The sequence below is a fragment of the Ciona intestinalis genome, unplaced genomic scaffold, assembly GCF_000224145.3.
Source record: "Ciona intestinalis unplaced genomic scaffold, KH HT001108.1, whole genome shotgun sequence".
In the NCBI taxonomy this organism is placed as follows: Eukaryota; Metazoa; Chordata; class Ascidiacea; order Phlebobranchia; family Cionidae; genus Ciona; species Ciona intestinalis.
In genome coordinates this window covers 21,436-34,434 of record NW_004191429.1, presented here as the reverse complement: position 1 = coordinate 34,434, position 12,999 = coordinate 21,436, and the positions used below count along the sequence as shown (strand labels likewise).

The following is a 12,999-nucleotide window of genomic DNA, read 5'->3' as shown; positions in this document are numbered from 1 at the left end:
AAACTGTAGCATAAACGCCTTCTCGTTCACCTTCATTGCCTCCTGCAATATAAAGCCGCAGGTAAGCGACAAAAGCGAAATAAGGCATATCTATACGTGGGATGCGTACTGTGAAGACATGGGCATATAAACTGTTAATATTTTATGCTTTTTGTGCAAGAAGCCAATTATTTCAGCATTTTAGCAGCTTTATACAAACAGACAGTCTTTTTGGCAGATGTGGTAAGAGAATGTGCTGTAAGGGTGGAACGTACGTAATTGTGCAGCAGCAGGTGTGTTGTACAAAGGTTTATCAGTTGTTGTTTTATTTCACAAATGTTATCTATGGGAACACATTCATATTCTGTTATTCTGATCCAGCTATCTGGTCGGTGATGAAAAATTCAAGTGTTTATTTGTAGTATTTAAAAAAAAAAAACGAAAACGCCGTCTTAATAATGATTTCAGGTTATGTTCTACGTAAATATATATATATATATAAATACTCCATCTATACAGTGCTATATACTAAGTACTTGTGTATAGCTTTCACAGGTTCGTAAACACCCGTGGTCAGATAAAATCGTATTGTAATATAAAACTGCATAAAAACAAGTAACGTCCGACTCTTAACACGACACAGCAGGTTACTCGCTTTACCCTTAGACCACACCTGTCTTCACGTCACTGCGTTGGAGACTGAGTAAGTAATTAGCGTGGGAGGGAATTTGAGGGAGCAGGAGGAGCGCATACGGCTCACGGCACATAGGACGAGTTTTCAAAACAATACGAGCGAAGACATTGTAACACTCTCCCCCTCTTCAAATGTCTGTTCACCTGACACAGACCTGGAAGTTACGTGAACACAAATAAGAAAACGTATACACATAGGTGGAAAAAATATAATACACGCACAAAATAACACACAGACACACTAGGTCTCTATAAATTTAAGTTGCACATAACAACAAAAACACATAATTAAACATAAGATTTGGTAGCGAGTAACGACTACACGGATTCGAATTAATTAAAACTCGTGCAAACAAAGTGGGCTTTAACTGAATTGAAGGACACAAAACAACAAACAAAGAGTAGCATTTACAAAACTTACGAAATAAGTATCAACATTTTTCTTAAAACATAAAAACGAATGTAAATAAAATGTGAAAAGCATAGCGTTCAAACCTTAAACGGTGACGTGAGAATACTATATAACAGTTCATAAGTTTCAACGTCTTTCTACTTTGGGGTAATAAGCCGGTCTTCATTATGTTCTTCGTGATCTTTTTTGCTTGTGTTGACTTTGCCGCCCCTGTGCTTCCAAAACCTGATGCGAACACTGATAATGATAGTACTAAGCGTCATTCTGTAGCGGAAAGTTTCTTCGCTGTGGCCGTTCTAAATTTCGGCTCGGTTTTGATCGCTGTCAAACTCTCTCTCCTAAAAGTCACCATGACTTTTCTTCAAGCGATTCAAATGGACTGTCTGACTTTGGAAATCCTTGTCCATAATTACGTAATGAACCGGTGGGACAACCTCTACCACCTTGAATGGACCCTTATAAGGCAGATGAAACTTTTCTTTTCGTTGTTTCTCAGCACAGTGTCGCGTAAAAGCACAGATTCCCCGACCGAGAACGTGCTGGTGAAGCGTTTCGATACCATCGTTCTTTCATTGACTAAGGCCGTTTTCTTATTCGATTTTGTACAACATCGTGCACTAGGATCATTCTGTCTTGTAATTCCGACATTAGTGTGGTCGTTGGAATAAATGATGGACTCCCTTTCATCAGGTCCACTGGTACCCGTAGGTCTCTTCCTGTCAAAAGGAAGTGCGGTAAAACACCGGTTTCTTCGTGTCGACTCGCATTGTAAGTTGCACATATCGACGATAGTGCTTCATCCAACAGGTGTGGGTCGTTCTGAACATAATTTTGTAGCATGGAAATAATCGTTCGATTATTTTTTTCTACTCCGCCATTCCCAGAAGGATGATAGCTGGAAGTGCGGCTTTTCTTGCATTTAAGTAGTTGGGTCAGTTCTTGGAATATTCCACTTTTAAAATTGCCACCTTGGTCCGAATGTACACGATCCGGAACTCCATAAACGGTAAACCAACGATGATAAAAAGTTTGCCCGTCTGGGATCTCGGCCATGCCTGTATAAACTTTATACATATGTCACATGCTACAAGTATATAGCGATTACCAGATTGTGCCATCGGAAGTCCTCCAAGGATATCGATCTCAATTTGTTGCATGGATACGAGTTCCGTCAAAAGTGGAGCCCTAAGAGTCTTGGGAGGCAGTTTACGTCTTTTGCACGTTCCGCATTTATCACAATAGATTAAGACATCACGTCTCCATTTTGGCCAAAAAAAAAAAATCGTTTAGCGTCCCGGCAGACTGCCCTTTCTTTTGTCAGGTGACCTCCTCCATGGGCGTTGTCGTGCACGAATCGCATTATTGCTGGTCGCATTGACTCGGGTACCAGAACCTGCAGTCTCGTCGTGTCCAGTGTGTCTTCACATCTGCGATATAAACATTTTTCGTGAATTAAAAGTTCCCCCAAAATTATCCAATAATGTTTTGTTTGGTTGGACCAACCAAGACAACCGCGCAAATCAGTGGCGCAAACAGTTCGTCACTGTTTTGGTGTTGTAGGTATTTTTCGTTAATTTTAAATGGGAAGTTTTCAAACACTGAACCACTTCTGAATCAACGGTGGTTGCTGGTCGGCGACTGAGCGCATTTGCATTTAAGTGTTTGTCACCAGCTCTGTGTATAAGTTTAAAGTCAAAATGTGCTAGAATTTCAAACCATCTTGCGCACTGTACATAAGTGTCTTTAGCAGTCCACATCCACCGTAGCGATGCGTGGTGTGTTCGAAATAAAAATTAGCTTGTCTAGATAACATCTAAGTTTTTGGACCGCATGTACTACTGCCAGTAGTTCTTTTCTTGTTTTTGAGTAATTACGTTCTGGTTTAGTTAGAGAACGGCTTGTGTATGCTACTGGGTGCTCATCACCATCTACAAGTTGTGACAGCACAGCACCGATTGCCAGGTTTCAGGCATCGGTATTGATTATAAATTGTTTACTGGGGTTTGGATACGCGAGGACAGGGGCAGATGTAAGCGCATTCTTTAGATTGGAAAAGGAAGCAATTTTTATTTCGTCCCAGTTAAACTTCTGAAATCTTTTTGTTCTGAATCTTTCTCATGTCGTACAATGTGGCCGCTATTTGTGCGTAGTTACGTACAAATTTTCGATAATAGGAAGCTAAACCGAGAAATTGTCTTTTTTACCGATGTTGGTACGGGCCAAGTTGACACGCAGCTGATTTTCTCGGGATCGCACGCTACTCCCTCACTTGAAACAATATGTCCAAGAAACTTCACCTTCTTCTTGAAGAGTTCGCATTTCGACGCTTTGAACTTCAGACCACTTGCAACAAGACGAGCAGTAATGGATCTAAACTTCGAAGGCGGTCCTGAAACCATCGTGCATATATGATGACATCATTGAGATACGCCAAGGCACCGTTTAAAACGATACGCATGAGGTGCTAGGCATGGCATAGCGTTTAAATGGTATAAACCTGGCGTTTAAATGGTATAAAGAAAGCTGGTCAAGGCTGTCGTCCACTTTGGGTAGAGGATAGCTGGATTTTTTTGTTGTGTTATTTAATGCCCTGTAGTCGACACAAAATCGGGTGCTCCCGTTTTCTTTTCGCACCAGTACTACGGGACTGGACCATGGTGAATTAGATTCGTTAATTATACCATTTTTGTGCATTTTATCAACCAATTTACTTACTTCCTTTTTATGGTGTTCCGACATGCAAAGTGGATATTGTCGAGTATGTGTTGCAGAGCCAGTGTCAATGTGATATTTCATGATGTGTGAGTCACTCCTTGATCTCGGTCGGATAATGAAAACGTGGCTGATCTTTTTATTAATATTTCAATAAGGGACGACATTCTACTTGACTGAGGGGTATAGAGTCAACGTTCAGTTGTTTTAATAGTTTGGACACGTTGTCTGATGTATCTTTATCGTTATTTGCTGTTACGTTTGTGACACTGCAAATCGAACATACGTTATTGTAATTGACATTTTCACCAACGATAGGTGGGGCCTTCGCAACAGGGGTCCCAGCGGATAACTTAATATCATTGTTCGTGAAATTAGCTAATCTTACTTTCACCACATTGGCAATAGCCCTGGATACGCATACCGCGGCTAGTACTTCGTATTTTTGGACAAAAAGAGGGCATCTTTCAATAAATACATCGTTTTGTTTTAAGTTAGATTTTGAGTTAATTTTGCATGGAAGCGAGACTTCAGTGTATAGGCGGGTATTTTAAGTGTTTCCAGCAAACAAACGTTACAGTCGTAAACCGTACCTTGGTTATGTTCCAGGGAAACCACACCACCTCTTGCTGATAACGTCATGGCTTCGTAATCAACGATGCATTGATTATCCTCCAAAAAGTCCATACCAAGAATGACGTCTTCCGTCAAGTCATTGGCAACGTAGACCTTCGTCATTTTTTCTATCTTAGCAAAACGGACGTTCAAAGTGGCAATTCCCGCCATCGTAATTGGACTTCCGCCTGCTACAATGAACCTTTTTTCCAACGCGTCCATCCAATGTGGGCCGATTAGTGCGACGTATAAACAAATATTTTGATATAACAGTTATAGATGCACCGGTATCAACTAGCGCGTAGACTGGGCTTCCATCATAGTACAAAGGCGATGTGCAGGAGGGCAATCGTCTCTTCTGTGTCGGTTATTGTATGATGTCTGTTGAAATGAAACTCTACGGCCTTGTCTTGAAGTTTAATTGCGACTAAAATGCCAACCTTACCACAGCAATAACACGTCCGTTTCACGTGTTCGACCGGCCTACGTTGGCCAAACCCGACAAGATTACCGACCGATGAACGACGCAAAACCTCGATTTCTCGCTTGAGGTCTATGATCTTTTTTTTGAGATTTTCGAGGTCGCCACTGCTTACGCGTCTGCCTGATGGAGATTGGCAGTCTGTCACGGCTGCAACGTCTTGTTGGAAATGCGGGGTTTCTAACAAAGGAGTTTTTTGCTGTGAAATCCAGTCATTTGCACTTGGAAATAGTTTATGAGAGGTGCCTTGTGCGAAAAAATAGTGTAGCAATAGCCTATTTGTAACAAAAATGGAAATTGCATCAATACATGTAGTAATTATCAATTTTCTGTTATTAAAAGTTCTGCTTTTGTAGGATAAACTATTTATCAATTGATGTTCGATCAATAACCATTAAAATTCAATCAATACTAATTTTCGTATAATAATGTAATGTAGGTAACGTGTTAAAAACTATATCAGTAGGGCTAGGAAAGGAATGTTTAAGAAACAATTTATTTTTAAAGCGTACAGTATTATTTCGTGTTATTTACGTGTATTCTCAATAATAAATACACTTATTAATCAAAATTAACAATGATTTTAAACCAGTAGTTCCCAAACTGTGGTACGCGTATACCACCAGTGGTGCGGGAGCAACTTATTAAGTTCACACTAAACGATCGCAAATAACTGTTGCGCAAAAATAAATCGATTGTCGTAAGCATTATTTTAATTCGAATAAATTGTAGCCTATTCGCTAATACAATGGTTTTCAACCTGTTTTAAATCGATACGCTTTACGCGCGTAAAGTATTTCTGCAAACCTATCAATATAGTAGGGTGGGGAAAGATGGGACACTTTGTCAGACAAGACTTTTTTTAAATTTATTTTTACGGACCCCCATTAAATGATAATCAGGAAAATAAGGTTACAGAATTATTCGACAGTATTATCACGACTTTATAAAACGCCCTTTAAAGCTGATTATTGTTTTTAAATATTAAAAAATAATTTAAAATAGAAACAGTATACTTTGAACAGGTAAAATAATGCGAAATAGTAAGGTGCTATTTTTAATGCTCGCTAAATCATAGTAAAGCCAATGTTTTTTTTTAGTTTGCGTGTGCCAATGATTAAACAGTTTAATTTTGTCTCATAAAACTAGTTTTAGTTTTGTAAAAAACACACTAAGATATAAGCATGAAGAAAATAGGCACTGGTCAATATGACTTTAATTTGAGATAAAAACAACAAAAAATATCGGTTAACGTTATATATATGAAGTTTACATGGCAAAGAAACTAGCACAGCCTGTTAAATTCGGTAGGTTAACTAAGTTGCGGAATACTGCTAATGTAAATATATTTCAATTAAGAGTCCCATCTTCCCCCACATTGTAGTTTTGTATGTTTTCATTGCCAAACTTTGAAAGATTTGCTTTAGCAATTTTTTAAGTAATTTATACCTCAGGGGGTTTTCAACTATAAGATACTGATATAATAAGAAGATAGTACTTTGAAAATATATTTGAAATTTGGTCATTTGCACTTGGTGATATAAGAAGTGGCTTGTCCAAAAAACTGATTAGTAATACCCAATTTGCAGCAAAAATAAAAACTTTATCAATAGTTATTATCAATTTTCTGTTATTACAAGTTCATATACATTTGTAGGATACACGATTTATTTATTGAAGTTCAAACATTACCCATTGTCGTTCAAAGAATACCAAGTTTTTATGCAATAATATAATGTATAGGTAACATGTTAAAACTATAGCAGTAGGGCAAGAAAAAGAATGTTTAGACCTGTTTATATACGGACTCTGGTTTAGACCTAACTTTCAAAGCGTACAGTATTATTTCGTGTTATTTACCTATATTCTTAATTATAAATACACTTAATAATTAAAGCTAACAATGATTTTAAACTGTCCCATCTTATCCTGTGTGTTTTCAAATTTGTAAAATTTCACATGTTGTGCGGATCGCTTAATAACTCCTCGTGTGTTTTATTATATTTTATTAGATTGGTGTCACCTAATAAAGGAATGGTAGTACTAATTCGTGGTACTGTATTACCCAAAAACCGTCATTTATTTTGATTTTGAAAATATTTGGCAATATGTGCCCCATATTTCCTCATTGTACTATAGATATATATAGACTTCACTTTCGCGCATACGTAAATAAGGCAAATATCCAACCTTTTTTCAAGCACTTGTAAATATTCAAGAGTCAATCGCTATTATGATGCAAATAATCAGCGTTTAAATTTCTATTATGTCGTAATCAATTGCCGGGTCCAACAATTGCTATTACGATGAAATGAATCCACGTGTGAATCCCTACCATTTCGTAATGAGCAAGTTACATTTATTTTACACTACGTAACTGTGAGAATGCAGTGCCAAGTTTGTGTTTTGATTTTCCGCCAAAGAAAGACGTATGTGTGCGCTTTCTAATTTCACTATTTAAAATTAGTTCTTCACGAGCCTTTAGTAGTTTAGTAGGCTATGTAGGCGGTACGAGAACGCTGCATGAACCAAAAAGTTGTACGCGAGTGGATAAAGTTTGGGAACCACTGTAATTTAAACCTTCCAGTCTTACCACAGAAATAAAAAAGAGTAGAACGAGCTACTGCCCAAATCCGTGATACATTGTTTTTTTATTCACGTGACCGCCAACTCCGTTCCCATTTCGCTTGGTCTCCAGTGTAAAGGATAGGCGCACAGTGGTTTTAGGTGTTTTAGCTGTTTATTTTAAAAACTACACCAACTATACCAGTTTATTAGGTCAGTTTAGTTATTTGGTAGCTTAACGCTTACAGTCTAGCGCTTGTTCTGGAATTTTATTTATTTAAAATAAAAACGTTCAAACAAACGGTTTGTTAGAAATATATAATAATATTTATATATGTATGTATATTTAGAAACGGTTATTTTTCGTATAAATTTTAATCAGGTCAAACACGAAGAAAAATACATACAATAGATCACAGATCTAATGAATGAGCACGTTATAAACTAATTAGCATAAGATAGTAGAGTCGGGGAAGATGAGACACCTTTAACACATAATATCCAAATAGCCTGATCGTGTTTTAAACAATTAACAACGGTCTGTGGAAGTCGTGAAGATACGGTTTTATAATTCAATAAATGTTCTTTGTTTACTACCAAATGAAAAGAGAAAACAAAATGAAAAGGTGTCCTATCTACCCCCACCCTGCTATATTAATTAAACCTTTTACTACAACGGTCGACCAGGCTCGATCGAAAACAAACATGAATTAACCAACAAAACGGGTTCTAGTCGCCATTGGTGATTGTGGAGCAGTAGGCAGAATGTATTTAGAATAATAATAATAATAACTTTTATTTGTCTCTTCGATTACGGTAGCGAAGATTTAAAAATATTTTAAACGAAAAGACAGGATATAGCGACAAAACAACAGTTGTTAAAACACGGTTAAAAACATATTTACATTTATTTGGAAGAAAATAAGCGTGGTCGCTACACCTAGCGGACATACGAGCCATTTGCCGAGCCGCCAAACTGCCAGACAGTGTTTCCGCTATGTAAAGTGCATGAGGAAAGTAATCGTTAATTAATCGCTCATCGTGCGGTTTTAAATCTGAAATTTCAGTCTAAAAATTATAAATATATATTATGATTTGATTTCAATCAAGAGAATAAAGAATAAATGCTAGAATTAAAAATTTAGGTAAGTGCGGAAAAAAAGTCGTTCCAAAAACAACAACAACAAGAACAACTGTTCGACGAAAAAAGATCTATATGACAACTAACGTGCTCAAAAACGCCCTGCCGCCCTCGACTCCATTGACCACAATAGTAAACGGGAACGACTCGCGAAAGAGAGAGAGAGTATCAGCTCTCTCTTTTACCGACATTGGCGATGCGCATTCTACTCTTTTTGGGCACGTAGTGACCATATAGATCCCTTTTCGTCGAACAGTTGTTGTTGTTTTTTACGTGACTTTTTCCGGCATTTATCTCAATTCTTAATTCTAGAACTTATCTCCTGATTGAAATCAATTCGTAATATATATTTTTAATTTTTCGACTAAATTTTCAAATTTCATTTATTTATTCATTCATTCATTACATACATTTCCAGATTAACAATTACTTGTAACTAATGCTTTTTTGTCTGAACTGTAGGGGTAAGATTCGCTTGAAAAGTTTGTTTTTTGTCTTGATAGTTTGTTTTTAAGATGCCGTCTTATAAATTTCATTATTTCAACGTAAAAGGAAGAGGTGAGTCGACCAGGTTGCTCTTTGCTGCCGCTGGTGTGGCCTATGAAGACTTACGTCACGGAGGTGAAAAATGGAAAGAAGAAATCAAACCAAGTAAAGTACTGTAACTGTGATAAGTTTCGTTGAAGGGGCATACCAACGAAAAATGAAAATTTGTATATGGATAGATATGCTCGAATGCAACCTAAAGGTACCATCAAATTTCCCAAAACGATACGGCTTTTAAAAAAATCGCGTGAAGATAACCCGCAGGAGTAAAAAAAAATCGGCTGGTTCGACAATGAATGGGATTTCGCATAAGAAAAAAATTCACTCAGCTTTGATCGTTTCTAGTTTCCAAAAAACTAAAGAAAGTTCAAATTTTAATTTTGATTTTGTATAACAAATACTCCTTCTTCAAGAATATACAGAAAAAAATTGTAAAATATATGCTTTATTATGTTTTGATTTTAGAATTGAACATAGGCACAGATGACAGAGGCCACTGGCCTCTCTCTTATCTGTGACCTAGGTACATACCAGATTATGCTGACTCAGCATATTTTCAAACCTAATGTTAACACAAAAAATGACTTTAAAAAAAATGTTACAGTAAGTACTAGCTGAGTCAGTATATTATGTATCTATGTTCAATCGAAAATAAAAAGCACATTAAAGTCTATGTTTTACATTTTTTTTATATAGTTTTGAAGAAGAAGCATTCATTATACAGAAATAAATTTGATTTTTTTTATATTTTAGAAACTAGAAACGATCAAAGTTGAGTATTTTTTTTCTTATGGGAAATTCCATGCATTGCGGCACGGCCAATTTTTATTTACTCCAGCGGGCGAATTTGCTGTTTTGAAACCCGTTTTTTCAAAAGCTGTTGTGTATTTTAAAACTAGGATAGTAGCTTTAGGTCACATTTGAGCATAGCTATCTATCAATACAAAAATTTTTATTTTTTGTTGGTATGCCCCGTTAACCTAGCCCTTAAAGGGCCTAAACACACCCCAAATGTACTTCGCTTTAATCGATAGAGTGTGTTTTTCTAATTCCAACGACACCTTACTTGTTTTAATCGGTTCTGTATAACCAAAGATATTCCAGCTCAAACACCGTGAAATTCAAAAAACTGATTTGAAAGTTGCGTGGCGAAAAAAATTGAGAAGTGTACTACCCACGTGACAAATCACGTCACAAAATTGTTGAAGCGTGGCCGCTCTCATTCAGAAAAGCGAGAGGCAGTGTTTTCAGCGAAAAACGAGAGAACAAAAAAAACGCATAAAAGCACAAAAAAACGCAGGTTTCGCTTTTACGAATGAATCAGTCACGTGACTAGTACGTTCCTACGTCACAATCACGGAGCTCGTAGTAAAAAAAAGATAGCGCTAGAGATCACTGTTTGAGGACGAATATCTCCGCCTATACTGGACCCATTTTAATAAGCAAAGTATTTTTGGAATCAATAAAACGGTCGCTTTATGAATTTACAATAAAAAATAAAAGTGACGTGGGGTGTGTTTAGGCCCTTTAAGTACCACGAAATGCGTAACAGAGAAAAATGACTTTAACGAATTGCATTCACTTGAACACAAAATGCAATCGCTGACTTTGATTTTGGTCGCTTATACGTATTTTATAGCACCACGACCTAGTAGAGATATCTCTAGGTTAACACTAGTGATAGCACTTGGGTTTGAAAGCAAACCTACAGCTTATATGCACCAGTATTCACTTTCAAACACCTATACTTTTCAGAAATGCCATTTGGTCAGATGCCTGTTCTTGAGGTTGACAATCAGTTGTTTGCTGAAAGTGCTGCAATCAATCGTTACTTGGCTCGAAAGTTCAACATGATGGGAAAGACCGATGAAGAGGCCGCTGTGGTCGATATGTTTTCGGATCTCATGTATGACGTGTTAACGAAGTTACCACTGTTCGTGAAAGATGAAAAACAAAAGGTTAACACCCAAATCTCTATAAATGAGTTTTAAACTTACAACTTACTAAATTCAGTATAGAATTTTTGTGTTAATGTGTTAATGTCACAACTAATAATAATTCAGACAATTGGTTTGAAACTTCTTAATTGACTACAGCGTATAACACTGTTAGGTAAGATGGAATGCCATTACCACCTAAATCCCATATTTGCAGATCGTGTTTTAAACAATTAACAACGATTTAATGGGGTCGGTCGGCTTCTGTCAAGGTTATACAATTCTGTAATGAATCTTTGGTTACCACAGAGCAAACAAAAATGAACATGCTGTTTCTACCCCACCCTATTACATATTTATCACACACCTACCGCTCGCTTTTAGGTATAGTACAATGGGGGAAAATAGGACACTTAAGCACATATTGCCAAATATTTCCAAAAACGAAAACTAGGTTGCAGTCTTTGCGCAATACCACGAATTAGTACTATCATTCCGTTATTAATTGACAACAATTCAAAAATAATATAATAAAACACACGAGTAATTGATTAGCAATTCGCACAACAGGTGAAACGAAAGTTGAAAAAAGTCTCATCTGACAAAGTGTCCCATCTTTCCTCATTGTACTATATATATAGGAGTTTATAGGTAAACCTTTTTAGACCGCGACCGCCGCCCGTTGGCTATTTCCTACCACAAGTTGCTTAATAATAATCATTAGTTCGGTTATTTTTTATCGTACATATTTAAGTGTTGCTTAGAAAATAAACTCTCCAGGCTGAAGAACTACAAAAGGCATTGGGTGGAAAGGTAAAGATGGTCTACGATATTCTGGAAAAGCAATTGGATGGAAAAGACTACATTACTGGAGAGGTGGGACAATTACGCAGCCATGAGGATGTAATAACTATACGAAGAAAGGGAAACAAGCCATTTATTCGAAAGTTATTATAAGAGAACGGTTCAGCCATTGCTTGTTCAATCCCATTATACAGATTAAACAAATTTGAGTCGCATGAGAACAAATTGAAGTCATAATCTGTGTGGTATTTAAGAACTATAGAATATGTATATAGTTGTTGGTATTAACCAATAATACAAACTGTAAAACGAATATTCGAATATACCTGTATCGTTTCAGATGTCTTTGGCTGATATTGTGTTTCTCTACGTGACACCAAATCTTCTTGCGATGGCCCCAAACGCTCTTGCATCTTACCCGAAGTCAACTGCCTTGTACAAAAGACTCACAGAACTACCAAATATTTCCAAGTGGTTGGCACAGCGACCTCAAACCGCCATGTAAATGTTTGCTTGAATAAAAGAAAAACAAATATATTAAACGCATGGGGCCGCGCCTGTGGTCATAGTATAGACAATGCAATTTTACTTTTACCTTTCTGTATAAAAGTCGACAGCAACGTTGTATGAACTAATAATGAGGCATTGTATAAACTAAGTGAAAATAGTTAGAATAGTCTGATTTAAAAAAAAGAGCAACGTAAAGTATTTACGGCTCCGTAACACAGTTGGTCAGCGCCTGCCTCGAACCCAGAGGTAATGGGTTCAAGGCTCGTCGTTGCTACCATTGCGGGCCTATGTTCTTATGCAAGGCATTTAAGCACAATTGCTTCAACCCAGTGGTCAATAATGAGTTAACTAAAAAATTATCAGCCACACATAAAAAAATTAAAATATCACAAAAACGTAATCACCTACAAAGTAACATACTTGGTAGCTCGTAAGCTGCCGCTGGGTTTACGAACTCCCGTTTTATAACGACTGTCGTTTTCCAGTCACGCGAGGATAAAGTCAGTTACTTTTATTCATTCATTTGTTTATTTTAATCTTAATGCGTGTCAAAGAGATCATTTTATTACAAGTTAAATGCACAGTTGTCACAACTTTACATAGA

General features: G+C 36.8%; 1 protein-coding gene across 1 annotated transcript; it reads left to right on the top strand.

Annotated features, from left to right (window-relative positions):
- The first annotated feature begins 8,938 nt into the window (after window positions 1-8,938).
- LOC100184425 (glutathione S-transferase 1-like) lies at window positions 8,939-12,423 on the top strand. The gene is made up of 4 exons (XM_026840054.1): window positions 8,939-9,249; window positions 10,900-11,102; window positions 11,862-11,957; window positions 12,226-12,423. The coding sequence occupies exons 1-4, from the start codon at window positions 9,114-9,116 to the stop codon at window positions 12,388-12,390; spliced, it is 600 nt and encodes a 199-aa protein (XP_026695855.1). The 5' UTR covers window positions 8,939-9,113; the 3' UTR covers window positions 12,391-12,423.
- Window positions 12,424-12,999: the final 576 nt, after the last annotated feature.